At 43.4% G+C, this 17623-nt stretch overlaps 1 protein-coding gene across 1 annotated transcript; it reads right to left on the bottom strand.

Annotated features, from left to right (window-relative positions):
- Window positions 1–3188: 3188 nt before the first annotated feature.
- larp6a (La ribonucleoprotein 6, translational regulator a) lies at window positions 3189–16599 on the bottom strand. The gene is made up of 3 exons (XM_061814914.1): window positions 15675–16599; window positions 7084–7282; window positions 3189–4949 (listed from the first exon to the last, which is right to left on the bottom strand). The coding sequence occupies exons 1-3, from the start codon at window positions 16343–16345 to the stop codon at window positions 3855–3857; spliced, it is 1965 nt and encodes a 654-aa protein (XP_061670898.1). The 5' UTR covers window positions 16346–16599; the 3' UTR covers window positions 3189–3854.
- Between the last annotated feature and the right edge of the window lie 1024 nt (window positions 16600–17623).

Here is a 17623-nt window from a genome sequence, read left to right as displayed (position 1 = left end):
GTGGAAAAGATGGCTTGTCTCGTGTGGTGTTTGAACCGGCTTGTCGATGTTTTGACATTACCACTGCACAAATGTGGTTAGAGCTTGAACCAAATTAATTGCCAATCATGTGTTTTGATTTTTAACAACGCATGGCACACAGAAAGCAACAGGTGCCGGGCCTGCACAACAAACCAGCAGCGGTTCCTCAAGCGTGTGGAAGTATCGTACTAAAAATAAGACCGATAGCGTGATGGCTTGCAAAAAAAAAAAAAAAAAATGCTAGTGCTTTGCACGCCCGTCTTAATCGGCATCCATGAGTCACATGACGAACAAGATAAATCCTCACCGTAGCAATCAAAGTGGAAATCCATGCAATATCCTTGTGGAACAGAGAAAAGGCAACAAACATACTGAAATTGTGCTCAAGCCTCCATCTCACTAACGTGCTGGCAAGCTCTTCTTCCAGCCCGCGGTTGCCCCTCACCCCCAACTCACTCATCCGATGACAAACCACACACGGACACCTTCACCGGCTGCGAGAGAGCAGGACACACATTGAAAGACTTGTACAATTATTTTCATTTTTTTTGGGCCGCTGATAGAAAAGTGGCAATAAATTCTCCAATAAATTGAGAATGATTCTCAAATAAACCACGGTGTACAATAGAATATTTAAGGTCAAGTGTCATGCCTATAAACATTCTAAAATAGATATTGTAGTGAAAAATGTCAATGTCTATACGAAAGAATAAATATCAGCGGAGAGCATGTTATCCATGCGCAAAGTTGCGGACGTCTCATTCGATATTCAGGTGGTAGCCATATTGACTGCATCTTCTGTCCGTGACATCACACTGGCACATTCACCATTGAGAAGACGCTGTGCCATCTGCTATGGGAGACGAACAACAGAGATATTCAGATTTTTCCAACGCCCCTTCAGACACGGAAGCTCTTTTCGAAGAAGAGAACATCTCACAACCGAGTGAAGTGACCGGGGCAACATTACCCTATCGTTTCGAGCCATATTTAGATGATTTGCGGATTACGGCCAAACCGCATGCGGCCAAACCATCTCCCCGACTGATCTATCTCCGCGGCGGCGATGAACAACGGCGCCCGGGCCGTGAGTGACGACGCCACCGCCCGCGAGCGACGACGACAGCATGGCCAAACCACCAAACCGACGCCGCGTCCGCCGATCATGGCTTCGGCTGGGGTGGCACATCGACATATTTTGCATCCCTAATTTACGAATTAGGCCCCCCGCCCAACTATTTATTTTTTTTTTTAGTAGGTGGATAGACACCTACCTGTCATTTGGAACCCACGAAGCTCTCATCCTTTGCACCTGTGTAATCCATTTTTCACAACGAACCGGGTCTTTTGGAAAAGTATGAAGAGCCAATCCATCCTCCCGAGCATTTGAGAGATATTCAGCAATACAACGAGCCGGCATTTTGGCTAACACGAAGGACCAAAGAGCTACCTTACCGCAGGTAAAATTAATAGAAACATACGAGCCCGCCTGAGTGCGCTACTGCCCTGTACGTCACTTCCTGCTTCTTCTCGAAAACAAATCCCTCGAGAGGATTTTCATGGCGGGAGTTACAAAAAGCCATGTACGTCAAAATCATGTTGTGTGGTGAGAAAATGGATACCGGCTGCCGTTTTTTCATTAATAACATACTAAAAATCATGCATTTCATGACAGTGGACCTTTAATATTGTTCAGGCAGGTGAAACATCTTTCTCAAATAAAATCTGTAAAATAAAATGTTCATTCCTGCGGCGGATCAATTTCTCTTCTAGATCTTCACAGAGTATCTGAGACCTTGCCCATTACTCTGAGTACCGTAGAGGTGTATCCACATCCAGCATCATGTAAACATGTAATAATACCAAGTTGTGTGTCTCCAAAAGACTCCAAATGTATTTTAAGTATTCCTTGAACCTTCTTAGATTGCGCACAGTTGGTCTGACTTTCTCCTCTGTTTTGAATACTGGTTGATGTAGTAAATTCTGGAAGTTAATCATCAATTATCGTCACCTATGAAAAGTTAATCAGGCTCAACATTGAAATGTATAAAATCTATACACTTTTAACACATTTTCATACAAAATACAGGAATTGATTTAAAAAATGCTGATTAAAAAATGTGTTTTTAATCCATCCATGCATTTTCTGAGCCTACGCCATTGCTGAGTACAACCATAATATAATACATTTTGTAGAAAACAAGCCAGACTTGATTCAATTTAATTATGTCTGATAAAAACATAATTATAATACAGTAGAGCGGTTTACAGAGCTGAATTTTGTTCCTTTGAAAATGGAAAATTATCTGTAATAGTCCATTGGTGGCTGGGGAGGGAGGCATAATCTTTCACAATTATCACCCATAATCATGGTTATCCCATTTAATTTTCGCCCAGCAATTATATATAGCAGCCCCTAATGAGAGTAATGGTCTAATCATATGGTATTGATGACTAACAAAAAGCCTTTTTTTTCCAGGCAAGAGAATTCAATCCCGTTTTACATATGGCTTTCGACGAGAGAGCATTTGTTGCGACTGGCTATTAGGGGAGGAAATAAAAATAAAATAAAACTCAACCAAATCCTCTGCCTCCTCCCCCATATTCAGTTGTCATCAAACGGCATCCTGCGGTGCATGTCGCCTTACGGTTGCCATGGTGCAATCACAGCCCACCTAAGTCGTGGAAATTGTATAAGTCGCCAGCGCTGTCCTTTGTCTTTGGACTCTTTCTCCTCTTTTTGTGTTACACAAACACTAATGGAAGGGCGGGTGTGGTGTTGATTTCAATAGAAAGCTCATAGCAGCGTGTCGTGCGGCGTTTTCATAAAAGCAGCATATTTTTGATGTTTGTGACAAAGTTGCCACGCTTCATTGAATGCAGTTGTCTTGAGGTCAGTCGACTTTGGCAGCATGCTACAGTAGTTATTTCTATTGCAGCCGCAAAATATGATTTTTTTTGTACTTTCACGCTGGTGACACAAGTATTCACACGTCAAGAAAACCGTGTGATGGAAAACATTTTTTTGTGAGCTGCCACCTTCAATAAATAACCGTGAACATGGCGAACTTGCATTTAATGAGGACATATGTATCTTTCATTCCATATGTATTAATTTCCATACAGTCGTCATGTCAGGAATGAAAAAGAGCCACAAACGAAGCAAGTGCAGTTTTAGCGCTTTATTTGCACAATTGGATTTGCACTGTACAAGTAACCCCAGTTAAAGTGTAGAGGACGGGACATGAGCATCTCTTCTTGCCCAACATGAGCATCCCCTGCCCTCACTCAATGCCAAGGAGAACATTTTTTTTAATATATAAATTAAAAAATGAATAAATACAAGCAGCTGCATGCTGAACAAATATATGGCTTAAAGAGACCCTTCCAAGTGGAAAAAGAACTTAAATTAAAAAGGTGGAAATTAAGAGAAAGGAACTGTCCAGCCTGATTGCATCTATGGCCTTGTTTTAAATATGTAAAAAAATAAGTGTATAAACCAACAGAAAAAAAGGCATAAGGTGAAATCCATGTACACAATACACCATCCTTTGTGTGAGGTTTGCACACATTAAGACAAATCAATTTAAAAAGGGAAGCAAAAAAAAAAAAAAAAGAAAAGCTCCTTTGACATTTTTTTTTTTTTTTAAATAGGTGTACAGTTCTTAAAGCAACAACTTAAATGAAATCAAATTTCCATTAGCCAAGTATTTATATCGCCATATCAACAAAATTTGGTATAAAAATAGAACGAGAGAACAAAAATAGTTTGAGGTCGAATTAGAGATGAGGGGGCAGCTCAGGTTTGGTACGAGCGTGATGCTTTTCACAAGTCAAGTCTGGGTAGAGGCACTCTTGCCTCCCCTCTCGGCCAGCACTCCGCAGTGGAACCCGCGGGTTCCGTCGGGGCCCCGTGGGAGCCTGGTGACGCCCGGCGGGAGGCCGTCCGCATTCTGGATCTTGCGGGCCAACATGGGGCTCCCCACCGGGCTGCTCTCCTGAGAGGCCACCTGCTTGCGCCTCTGCACCCACGGGCTGCCGGACGGCGTCAGGCTGCTGTCGGACGAGTAGTCGGCCCAGCGGCGCCCGGGCTCGGGGCTTAGGCGGCCTTGGCTGGCTAAGGGTGATTTGTGGGAGGGGTGGGATTTGCGTTGTGCGCAGGGGCTGGCGCGGGGGCTGGACCACGGACTGTTGCGGGGAGACAGGTGATTGTTCTGGAAGGCCACACCTGCGGCCGTCGGGCTAAGCTTGTTGCAAGACTGCGACTTGCGGGCTGGCCGGGGCGACGTGGGCGTGCTTTCCGTATCCGAGGAGCTGCAGGCTGAGTCGTCGGCGTTGTACTGGAGCTCTCTGACACGGCTGTTGAGTGACCGGCTTTTGCGCATGCCTGTTGTAGGCGCCTCTTCGCTGGCTCGCTCCTTCTGGACTTTCTTTTTCGGAGGTTTGGTTCCGATCAGGACCACCTTCAAGCCAGGCGAGCCACTCCCACCTTCCTCACTGCCTACGGCCTCATTGGCTTTGACGGCCGCCTCCACTTCTTCGAACTCCACGATGGCGCACTCCTCGGTGCCCAGCTGAGCGTAACGGCCACTCAGCCTCTTCAGGTCGGCAGGCAGGTCCTTGCCGGGCTTGAGGACGCGGACCGACGCAATGGCGCCATATGTCCCGAAGGCTTTGAGCAGCAGCTTCATCAGCTGCTCCTGCTGAGCAGCGCCGCTCTCGCCGCCTCCGTTCTTCGTGAGCCGGGCCAGCTCGGGCCAGCGCTGCAGCTCGCTCAGCAGCAGCATGCGGCTAGGCAGCGACTCACTGGCGAAAACCGGCACAGCAGACTTGCGTCGCACTTTGCGGCCCTCGTCATTGAGCTCGAGTAGCTTGGATTGTCTTAGGGCAAAAGCGGTCGTTCTCCAGTCGCGGGTCAAGTGTTTCACCTGGAGGGTGGTGGTGGGGGGGAGACACTAGTTACATGCTGTGACTACAAAATTTCCATCTCCATGACATTTTGTCCAACTATCCCAAGTATCAAGAATTACAGCACAAATGACAACAAAAACATTACATGAGTATATCTGAGAAACGAGGGCTACACCATCTGAGAAAGTGACGCAATGAGTAGTGAAGAGGATAGCCCAGTGCAACTGGAGTGTGGTGGGTAATGCCTAAACACATGGAAAATTGTGCAAGCGACAGCACAGGAAGTTCACAAAGTCACAAGAGTTGTGTACAGCAATTATGTAGTGGGTCCTCACCATGCAACTACCGGTAATTCCAATTGGCAGGGGTCTACAGATATGCTAGTGAATCAAATACTGTTTTTTTTTTTTTTTTTTTTAAATCTTGTTCTGTACTCTCCCCCCCCCCCACACACACACACACACATTGCATTTCTCCATTTTGTTTTTACAGTGAAGAAAATACATATTTGAACATCTTGCTACATTCCATTTTTCCTAGAGGACAAAGTTCTCTGACTTAGAAATCATGGAGGTTTCTGAAATTTTCATCGTAGGTGCATGTCCACTGAGAGAGACATAATCTAAAAAGAAAAATCCGGAAATCACAATGTATTATTTTTTTAACCATTTATGTGTGATACAGCTGCAAACAAGTATTTGAACACCTGTCTATCAGCTAGAATTCTGACCCTCAAAGACCTGTTAGTCCGCCTAAAAAGTCCACCTCCACTCCATGTATTATCCTGAATCAGATGCACCAGTGTGAGGTCATTAGCTGCATAAAGACACCTGTCCATCTCATACAATCAGTAAGACTCGAACTTGTAACATGGCCAAGACCAATGCGCTGTCCAAAGACACCAGAGACAAAATTGTACAACTCCTCACAGCTGGAAAGTGCTACGGAGAAATTGCCAAGCAGCTTGGTGAAAAAAGGGCCACTGTTGGAGCAATCATGAGAAAATGGAAGAAGCTAAACATGACTGTCAATTTCAATCGAAGTGGAGCCCCATGCAAAATATCACCTCGTGGGGTCTCAGTGATCCTTAGAAAGGTGATGAATCAGTCCAGGATTACACGACAGGACTTGGTCAATGACCTGAAAAGAGCTGGGACCACCGTTTCCAAGGTGACCGTTGGTAATACACTAAGACGTCATGGAAGGTTCCCCTGCTTAAACCAGCACATGTTAAGGCCCGTCGTAAGTTTGCCAATGACCATTTGGATGATACAGAGGAGTCATGGGAGAAAGTTTTGTGGTGAGACCAAAATGGAACTTTTTGGTCATAATTCCACTAACCGTGTTTGGAGGAAGACGAATGATGAGTTCCATCCCAAGAACACCATCCCTACTGTGAAGCATGGGGGTAGTAGCATCATGCTTTGGGGGTGTTTTTTCTGCACATGGGACAGGACGACTGGACTGTATTAAGGAGAGGATGACTGCAGCCATGTATTATGAGATTTTGGGGAACAACCTCTTTCCCTCAGTAAAAGCATTGAAGATGGGTCGTGGCTGGGTCTTTCAACATGACAATGACCCGAAGCACACAGTCAGGAAAACTAAGGAGTGGCTCCATAAGAAGCATATCAAGGTTCTGGCATGGCCTCGCCAGTCTCCAGACCTAAACCCAATAGAAAATCTTTGGAGGGAGCTGAAACTCCACGTTTCTCCGTGACAGCCCAGAAACCTGTCTGATCTAGAGAAGATCTGTGTGGAAGGAGTGGGCCAAGATCCCTCCTGCAGTGTGTCCAAACCTGGTGAACAACTTCAGGAAATGTTTGACCTCTGTAATTGCAAACAAAGGCTGCTGTACAAATATTAACATTGGTTTTCTCAGGTGCTCAAATACTTATTTGCAGCTGTATAGCAAATAAATTGTTTAAAATAAATAAAATCATACATTGTGATTTCTGGGTTTTTCTTGAGATTATCTCTCTCACAGTGGACGTGCACCTATGATGAAAATTTCAGACCCCTCCATGATTTGTAAGTGGGAGAACTTGCAATATAGTAGTTTTCAAATACTTATTTATACTGTAATGGTTTTCCTTTTCACATTTCCCCCCAGTCTATTTTATTTGTATTTTTCATCACAGCCATGGTTACCTTTTTAAAGGAAGTCAGCAGCTTGACACTGACAAAGCCCAGCTTGTTGCGCCGCACGTGCTTGAGCAGGAAGGCATCGTGCTCCAGGTTTTCGTCCGACAAGTAGTACTCGATCTGGGTCACTAGCTTTTGGATGAGGTCCTGGTCGGGGGGCTGCCAGCTCTCTTCCTCTAACTCCCCACCACTGGTCCCAGCACCACTGTACAGAGACAATCCAATTTTGTCATTTTGTGTCCAAAAATAAATAGTCCATACCAATCTGACCCATCGTTCTACTCCAGTCCTGTAGAAGAGAGTAGTGCAGCTCAGTGAAAAAGTGGGATCAGGTGAGTGATCCCTACCTGTATCCCGACTTTAGGGGGCATTCCCAAAGTTCCATGGAAAATGGGTTATGTAGTTTTAAAGTAATCCTGTTACCATCAATCCACTTACTTAGCAGCTTATCCCCACAAGGGTTGCAGTAGTTGTGCATTATATTTGTTCAAATCCCCCATGGAAATTAATACAAATTCTAAATTAATTCCAGCATCTCCATTCTAAGGGGGGGAAAAAAATGTTCCAAAATAAAAGCCCAGATTTAAAAAAAAAAAAATAATAAAATAAAATCTCATAACATTTGAAAACTATTCAAACCAAAAGAGTATCCTGGTACATTTCAGCTCTTGTGTCACCCTCCAGAGAAGTTTCTCTGTTGTGGTCAAAATGACTTACTTTGACCAGGATCCCTTCCTGTAACGTCCCCAAAAGGTAGAAGCCCAAGTCTTCTGTTTTGTGTCTCTCGTAAAACATTGCTGGCTGGAACCAGCCACCTCCTCTAGATAGTCAGCAGGGCTAGCCATCTTTCAAATCGTGTCGGATAAACTCTTGCCCCATTCATTCTGCTGCAAAGTTGCAGTTTTGTGGCCCTTCCATGTTATCCATGCAACTCAGTCAGTGGGAAGCTTTTTTTTTTTTTTTTAATAAAACAATTTACACTGCATACATGTTATAAAACCATGTGAATGCACCGAGGTAGTTCTTACAAGAAAGTAAGTAGTACAGTATATTATTCATTATGATTGCAACCTGAAACTGTGTAAATAGATCTGGATGATCCTGATTCTTTATATGGAATTAACTCAAATAAAAATTGACGCACAGCAGTGCGTGGTTGCCTCAGCTAAATCCATTAATCCCTGATAAATTGTACACCTTGGAGGGGATTAAGACGCTTAAACCATTGTGACGTCCCAATCAACAATGTAACAACTATTTCATATTTCTAGGTGTTGTCTAAACAAAGCGTTAGTTTTTTTCTGTGCAACACCTGTGGACTTTATTATGAGGAGTCATTACAACACCGTAAACCTCCAAGGGAATGTAAACACTATCTAAGATTGTAAATAGATTTTCTAGTTTGACAGACAGATAACCATAGGAATGAAAATCAAATTTATCAATACAAATACATTCAATATACAGTAAAGCTTCAGTTTTTGAATGAAAATTTAAAGATTTTTTTTTTCTTCTGTTTTCAAACAAAAATCGGTAGTCCAACACCCCCAACAAAACCCGGAAATAACTGTGCGCGGCCAGACCAGCAGACCCACGACGTGCTTTGTTGTGAATTCTCATTCCGCCGAAAAAAACCCAGAAAGAACATAACGTGCGCGGTGCAAGCAGCTGACCCACCCACTACAGACTTTGTATTGTCTTTCCGAACGTCCCCCCCCCCCCCCCCAAAAAAAAAAAAAAAAAAACGGAAATGACATAACGCGCGCGAAGCAATCAGCACACTTCTGTTATTCTGTATAACGCAGCCTCTATCTAAAGACCTGTCCTGGTAGTGACTTGTTTTTTTTCATCTCGTTCTCATATTAATCCCCAATCATGGCTCCTAAGAAATGCTTTTTTCCTCCCTCATTATTGTTTATTTAAAAAGTTATTCTGCACTTTTGTTCAATTAAAAAAAAAAAAAAAGTTTACAAGGCTGGGGCTGAGTCGCTACAGATACGGCAATGCATTCCTACCCTAGCGTACTCTACTACTAAAGCATACATTTTTAGAAAAAAATACATTTCTTAAATTATTTTATTATATAAAGTATTTAAACTATACATGCATTTCTACTATGCAGTTTATTTTCAGGAAATGCTAAAAAAAATGCTTTAAAAAAGACTTTTTTTTAGGCTTGGAACGCATTATTGCTTTTTCCATTCATTGTGGTGGGAAACATCGATTCGGTTTTCGAACAATTCATTTTTTGTACCATTTTCTGGAAAGGATTGTGGTTGAGAACTGAGGCATCACTGTATTTAGAATGTAACGTTCAACGCAAGCTCTTGGGCTCACAATGCTGTCCTCTCAATAAAGAAGTTCAGTCATCCGGGAGGGGCTCGGAGTAGGGCCGCTACTCCTCCACATAGAGTCGAGGGATGTGAGGTGGCTGGGGCGTCTAATAAGGATGCCTTGTGGACACCTCCCTGGTGAGGTGGTCTGGCCAAATCCCACCGGAGGAGACCCCAGGACACGCTGGAGTGACCACGTCTATCGGCTTGCCTGGGAAAGTCTCGGGATCGACTTTGATGAGCTGGAGGAAGTACATGGGGTAAGGGAAGTCTGGGATTCCCTGGTAAAGCTACTGCCCTCGCAACTTCACCTCAAATGGAAGAAAAATCAATAAATGAACGATTTTATCCTCATCTGTGAGTTGATTTAACACTTATGAAGTTGATTCTTTGTCTTCATTTTTTTTCCACTCAATGCCTCCTTAGCACCATCTCAGTCAAAAGGTGTTGTGATCAAATGTAAATGATTTATTCACAAAATTAGTCAATTCCTGTCCTTGGAGTGGTTAATTCTTACTCATCAGGAAATCTGTTAGGTTGCTGTTTGCTTGTATAATCGAAAGTATTTTTAAATGAATACCTTTTGTGAACGACACTCCTCAGTCAGTAACCAACATAATATCAGAATACTCAGCCAATAAGGCAAAACAAGGTCAGTCACTCAGTGCAACAAATGTAAGGGAAAAAAAAAACAGCAACACTAGTTTGAAGTCATGAGTGTTTTTGAATATACAAAAGTAACCTGCACATTCTGGGATAATGACACCTTGGATTGCAAACAACCATTCTTCACTTATGACACTATTGTTGAATCTAGTATTGCTACTTTCAAATGTACCTTATTGTAATACAGATGAGTTTTGCCACTACACCCCACCTGAATAATAATGGCAATTGATTCTCTTTCGTCTGGTGGCCTCACCGCTAGCAGTGGTTAACTGCTAATGCTACGTCCGCTATGAATTGAGTGACAGGTTGTATTGACTATGCTTTCCACATAATCAACTGGGGGGGTGGTACTGCAAATAAATAAACAGTGTTGCCCATTTTTTGGGAGGGCGTCAACATACCTTGCACATCGGCTAGTTAAGAGCATCACTATGTTGTTTTTGAGACACCGTCTCACAACAGACATTGGGAACTTGTGAAAACGAGGGGCTGCTTACTATGTACTTATACCTGAATATTCTTCATGGAAATTCAAATTCTATTTTCAGTTTCACATACTAGCGATTTTTCTCCAGCTATTTCCATGATCGCCTATTCTCTCATTTTTTGAAATAATGGACCTTTCCGAGCTGTCAATCACTCTTACAATAATAGCCAATCAGATAGCCGCATTGTCTTAATCCCTGGTTTGACACGCCCCTCTCGCCACATTGTCCCACAAGCAATGCTGGTTGTCAGTAGTGTGCGCTTAGAAAAGTTAAGTTACGAAGAAAATGGTCCTCAGATGTGCTTGGGGAACGTGCAATTCTGATGAAAGATTTCCGGCTAGGTCACTAAGGGGCCCAGTTGATTCATTTTCCAAAGCCTAAAACACAGGTGATGAAGTGTCTACAATGGATTAAGACTTGCGGAAGACCGCTCGTACAACTACATTTGAACAATATCAACAAACAAGGCTGAATGTTCGAAGGTAAGCGAGGGAAAAACATCTTCTCTGAGTTTGATTGAATTATTGTCGGTGCTTTATACATTGCAGGAGAACAACTTTCACTCACTTTGTTAGTGTATCACGTTTTATGCCGAAGAGTCAGGTTAGTGATACTAAATGCGCGATGTCATGCAAGAGAAATGTCTATTTGCCGATTTGTATCACAAAAGACTTTTAAGACAGAGCACCGGGTTCCATTACGAGCCAAGTCAAATGAATACACCCACTCACTTCTAAAGACTACAATGGTATTACTCGTGATCTTTCCTAGTAAAAAGTACTCACCCTGCTTTACACGCGCAGTACAATTCCACTATTTTATCCTGTTGGATTTCAATATGAAGTTTGAGGAGTCGAACTCTTTTGCATCGATCGCCAACGTTTCGCTGTAACTCTGACATTGCGTCCTGCTCCGTCCAAAATCTTAATTCCGTGTACATATCCTTGTGTGAAATAGTTGAGATCTCTCTGTAGAGCTCTCTTGGAGAAATCTGACGCATTTGGCAAAAAAAACATACCCCAATATTATCTGGAATATGCGATAGAAAATAGACTTCAAATATGTTTTTTTCAATCCCCATTTTGAAAGCTTGTGGAACATGACTAAGGGGGCGGAGCTTAAGGTCGCCATCGGAAAGGTCCATGGTGCCTTGTGCATGGCAGTGAGGCTATAAATAGCCTCTCACATTTGGAATAGCTTGACAGGAATTTAACCAAAAGCAACGCCAATTTTCAATGCTATGAATGCCAATAAAACGCTTTCACATGTTTTTTTGGAATGGAAAACTATTTTTTTCAGCTGTAACACAGAATGGGTAAATAAAGGAATAAATCTTATTACGGGAAACCCAGGGGAGCTGGAAAGTATTCCATTTTTCCTCGAGGACAAAGAATATATCTGAGCATTTAATTATCTCTCCTAGCGTTGTTCCACCATATGGATTCATTTATCTGTTGCTTAAAGGGTTCGAAAATCGTAACTATCAATATTCATATTAGCACATCAATTCCATTTATGTTAGCATTAAGCTAAACTGACATTTAAAAGGGAAGGAGATGCAAATTCTTTCGGGCAAGTTTTGGGGTGATAGTAAGTTTTGACATCTCAGGTTTAGTTCCATTTTAAAGCAAAAGGTATGTGATGATTTAAAAGAGACATGGCGGCATTCTCTGTTTCAAACCTAGTTTGGCAGTAAACAGCTTGAAATCTGTATTGATGGAAAGCTTCAATATTTGCCAAACTGCTGCTTTAAGTAAACTAGATAGCAAACTGCCATCATACAGTTCTTGTATCTCAAATTTGCACCCACAAGTCGAAGCTAAATTTTGGCCAAATGATGGCTTGTAGCTGGAAAAACTGATCAAGTCACTCTTATCTCAAAGAATCACTGGCCTGTTCGTTATTTTTGCATTTTCCTTTGTATTTTTAAATGCAATTTTTGCTGTGATAGAAGACTAGAAATCTCTACCTTGTGTATTTCAGCTGTATTTTTTTCCTATTGGTTAAAAAAAAAAAAGTTTTTAAATATATATTTTCAACAGTTTTTTGTCATAATCCATTTTGAATGTTTATTCCTAAAGGTTTGTATTTTTTACAATATTGTCCTGCTGCGCTTATTCTAAATGATTTGTATTTTTGCTTTATCTGTATGTTGTAATATTTTTTGCTCCCATTATGACAGCCATACATGCTCAAATGCAACTTTAAAAGCCTGTAGAATAAACTCAAGACAACAGTTTGATTATTTGCATGATTTTGCAATTGTTTTGAACAAAATGGAAAGAATGGACTGCACATTGTCATTGACAGCATATGATTATTGGACATAGGCGATCATACCACGGACTGCACGCGTGGAAAGTGGGCCCTCCCACTCAAAGAATATCCTCTTAGTAGATTTTATATTCAATCAGCCTAAGAGTAACTGGCAGAATTGCACTCTTGTGCACTCCTCCCATTCCCCCACAGCATGGCACTCAGTCACAGGTCTTGGTGCCAAGACCTCTCCATCTGAGAGGTGCACAGTCCCAATCCTCCCACATAGAATCTGCAGCTAAACACCCGCCTCTACAGTAATGTTAACACAAAGTATTGTACAAACAGGCAGATTGGGGGGGGGGGGGGGGGGCGCTGAATGAATTTTTGTAAGAATGACTCATCACCGTCCTCCGCATCCTCTCTTCTTCCCATCCGCTTTCTAGCAAGCTGACCGCACATCTGGCTGAACCCCCCCCCCCCCCCCATCTTTCAATGACGAGCTTTTTAGACCAGAGGACGCCAACATAAATCAAAGCGAATAATACTGTGGAATCTCCGACATCCAACCTAGTACATTCCAGAGTATCTCGTAGGAAATGCAAATACAGTAAATCCTCCTCTATTCTCCATTATTTTATTTTATTTTTTCAAATTCCCCCTTTTACCCCAATGGAACTGGGCCTCAGGGATTTGCTGCAAAATTTAAAGTAACAAATGGGGATTTCTGGTACATTTAAAATGGGAGTGAAAAATGCAAAAATAAAAAAGTAATAAAAAAATTTAAAGCTATGTTGGAAAATGAGTTTGAAATGAACTTTTGCAATCATCATTTAATGAATAGTTACAGTTTAAAGTACAAACATATTTGAGGTTGGAGGGGTGTAATTACTTGCATTTGGTCCCCGTCCCCCATGAGTAAATAAAAACTGTAGCTCCTGTATACCGTGATGTAAACCGGTAACCATCTAGTCTCCTTCCACCTGCTATAAACGGAAAAAGCACAACACAAGGAGGTGTGGCGCAAAGCGCTTTGTGTGCTATAAACACGTCAGGGTGTGGCCACGCTTGCAATCCAGGTAGGAACTTTTCAAGAGGCAGGCTAAAAATAGCAGGCTGTGACACAAGTGGGGGTGAAGGTTCAGATTAAGGCAAAGGCGTCATCCTTCATCTCCCTCGGCTGTCTGGCATTACAGCAACACTGAGGCTTGCAGTCTACCGAGAGACTTTCCTGCCAGCCTGGCTCAGGCAGTCCTCAGAGAGCGAGCAAAAGGAAAACGCTGCAGATTGGCAGACGCCACGTGCCAAAACCTTTTGAAAAGGTGTTTTCGCTGGAGCAAGAAAGCCAGGGAAATTAGATCTTCTGCTCTTCCTATTAAAACTGACAATTATCATTTGTAGTGGTTCCACTGATGGAGATACAGGAGTACGTAGTAGTGTTTTTAAGTGAATTCTGTCCACCCAACTGGTGAAGGCAGATGGCCACGCACATGAGGAAGCCGTAAGGTTCGATTGTTTGGCTAATTTGGATTTAAAAAAAAAAAAAAAAGAAACAACATTGTCACTTTTGCCTTAAATTTGTACTGAGCAATAAGTTCCACTTCTGGTTCTTTAGATATTACAGTTGGAGGTGGAAGGGGAATTTCACATCTTTTTAAAATCAAAGGAACATACAAAAGTGTCATAGGTAACTTTTATCATTTTTTTTTTTTTTTTTTTAAGCTTAGAAGTGACTCCAAATGCTGCCTGCCCACTCTACTAAAATTGAAAAAAGAAAAAAAATAGCTCTATCAAGATTATTGTCAACTAATATGGCTATGTTTGCAACATTGACCGGGCCAGCCAGGACGACAATGCTCGAACCGTTTTCTTCCAAATTCATAGCTTTGCCACTCCAGGCACTCCACCCACCCCAAAAGATAAAGTGGGGAACGCACATACACTTCCCAAATATGAACAAAAACAGGAAAGTTATTAATAATGTCAACTTCAGCTTTAAAAGGATGAGCAGCCAGGACAGAGAAACATGAACCACTTAGGCTCCAATAAGTTCCACTTCTGGTTCTGATATTATCATGTGCATTTCCCATTAGTTGTATCCCCCCACGGGGGTGGAGAGAGAGAGATGCATTAAGTCTTTTTAAAAAGGTATGCAGGTACACCTTGATAAACCCAACTATGGGAGGCAGATGGGTACACACGCGGGAGTCCTGGGGAAGCCCCTACTTTTTAATAAAGTCCATCCAACGTCGCTTTATCCATTTTGTACGGTCTATGTGCTGCAGTTTTGTTGCAAAAGGTTTCATTTCCAGTTCTATGGTAATCGCAGTTGTGCATTGTCACGAGATAATGTGAGGTATTGTCAGGGGGGTCTTTTGAGATGTGACAGAGCTTGCTGCATATTAAGTGCCTTAAATAAACGATTCCCCAAAGGAAATGTGGAATGATTGGAATGATTCTTGCCCCCCTCCCAAATGTGACCAGTGTTCCACTGTCATGACTGCAGATTATATTTTAAATACGATATACGTCGGGGGGGGGGGGGGTGCGCGCTTGAGATATATATATATATATATATATATATATATATATATATATTATTGCCTTTCCAGTATGTTTGCACGCATCTTAAAAAGAAAAGGCAGTCGGTGAAGGTAAAACTGAATTTTGAGGAAAACGGGGTTGCATTCCTATTCGGATCTTAGCAGCTGCCGTCGGGAAGCATTCATCTTCCATCTGTTGACAAATCAGCGGAGCCGAAATGCGAAATAAACAACATTCAAGACGACCAAATGGTGCGTTTTTAAATCTCTTGAAGCCGACTGGAACTTTCAAGCGCCGCCCGACCAACCTGGACTTGTCGTGCCTGCCGAGTTCGTCCTCGCTGCAGCTGCCGCCGATGAAGTCGACGAGCCCTGGCGAGAATTCCTCCGGCTCCTCGTCTTCGGCCGCCTGGATGGCGACCGTGATGGTCACCGTGCCCATCTCCTGGGAGAGCCGATGGTCCACGGTGATGACCTCCTCGGCGGCCGAGTCCGGGGTGCACTTGCCGGTGATCCCCGCGGCCGCGCTCATCGTCTCCCCGGAGCAGGCGAAGGCGCCTCCGGAAGCCGAGCTCGGGTCGAGGGGGCGGGCGGGACGCGACGTCGCACGACGGCTACCCTCGCGCAGGAGAACCCACGGAGCTCCCAAGACGCGCTCCACGGCTTGCCACGCGACCCGGACCCAGATCCGAGCGTCCGACGGAGCCGGCCAGACGCAGCCTGGAGCGGGAGAGGCCGACGACGTGCTGGAAGGGGAGGAGGAGGAGGAGGCAGCAGCAGCACCGCCAGCGCCACCGCCGTGCACTGCAGCTACTTCCTCATATGTGAGAGGCTTTGTGGCTCCCAAACGAGCTCTGGGATTGGGCCGCGGCGGCGTGTCTCGGCACTCACTGGCCCACAAGCAGAGGCTGACGCAAAGCCAGGAGGGCGGCAGCAGGAAGGCGAGGCAACGCATGAAGGCGTTCACCACAGCGTGCATACTTTATTTACTTGCTCAATCGTGCACAAATGTCTTATTGCGATGGCGCGCGTCCCTATCGCCGAGGGGGTCTTTGAATAAGAAGGGGAGTGAATTCACGTGTTGCGGCCTAATTGGGGAGTAATGATTGTGAGTCCTGCTAATTGGATAATGGGTTTGCAGCCTCTCCTGGCACGAAAGGGGGTGAACAAGTGCCCTGCATTGGGAGACCACATGGCCGTCGCATCCATTGTATAACTGAACACCACGGCGATGGTGGCATTCACACACACACACATAGATAGAGAGATATATTAATGTCCAAAACAAATATGAGCGTTCGTCTGAGCTTTCACGCTGTGGCGACCTCTATCAGGACTTGCCGAAAGAAACTGTCATTAATGTCGGCAGCTAGCTTGAGAATGGTTACCACCTCTACTCACAGTTCTGAGGTTCTGGGATCATATCTGGGCTACGGTGTGGAGTTTGCATTTGTTCTCATTTTGCTTGCATGGATTTCTTTAGGTACTCCGACTTCTTACCACAGGAAAATAAAACAAACCCCACAAACGATATGTCCGTTCAGACTAAATTGTCCATAGGTGTGAATGAGAACGCTTGTCTATTTGTGCCCTGTGATTGGCTGGCAACCCGAGAAAATGGATGAACTGACATGCTGGCATAGCAACTTCCTGCATATCTCTTACAGGGTCAATAAATGTCATGCGAAAAGGACAAAAGTTAGTACGCGTAGATTATAATGAATACATATAACAATCAGAATTTGAAATCTGTGTATCTGTCTGCTTGTGTTTGTTAGTAGTAAGAAATTAAACCTTTGTTGTACTGTGAATACCAAAGCAACCGTATTTTCTGTTTCTGTATTAGTCATTTAAGGTGGCCTTTTTAATACTGAGTACATGATCTCAAATTGGTTGCTACGGTGCACGATAAACTCAGTCTTTGTAATATTATCATTTTGTAGGTCTGGAAAAATTTGACTCAAAACAAACAAGAAAAAGCCCCAAGAGATTTTAAGAATAGATCTCGCATCTCATGGGAACAATTCCCGCAGAAATAAAGGATCTTCTTCTTTTCCTTTCAGCTTGTCCCACTAGGGACCACCACGGCACGTCATCCTTTTCCATGTAAGCCGATCTTCTGCAGCCTCCTCCCTAACACCAACAGGCCTCATGTCTTCCCTCAAAACATCCACCAACCCTCTCTTTGATCTTCCTCTCGCTCTCTTGGCTGGCAACACCATCCTCATCACCCTTCTACCAATATACTCACTCTCTC

Source organism: Syngnathoides biaculeatus, chromosome 3 (genome assembly GCF_019802595.1).
Source record: "Syngnathoides biaculeatus isolate LvHL_M chromosome 3, ASM1980259v1, whole genome shotgun sequence".
Classification (NCBI taxonomy): Eukaryota; Metazoa; Chordata; class Actinopteri; order Syngnathiformes; family Syngnathidae; genus Syngnathoides; species Syngnathoides biaculeatus.
Note: the sequence above shows the minus strand (reverse complement) of the source record. Positions and strands in the feature narration are given on the sequence as shown.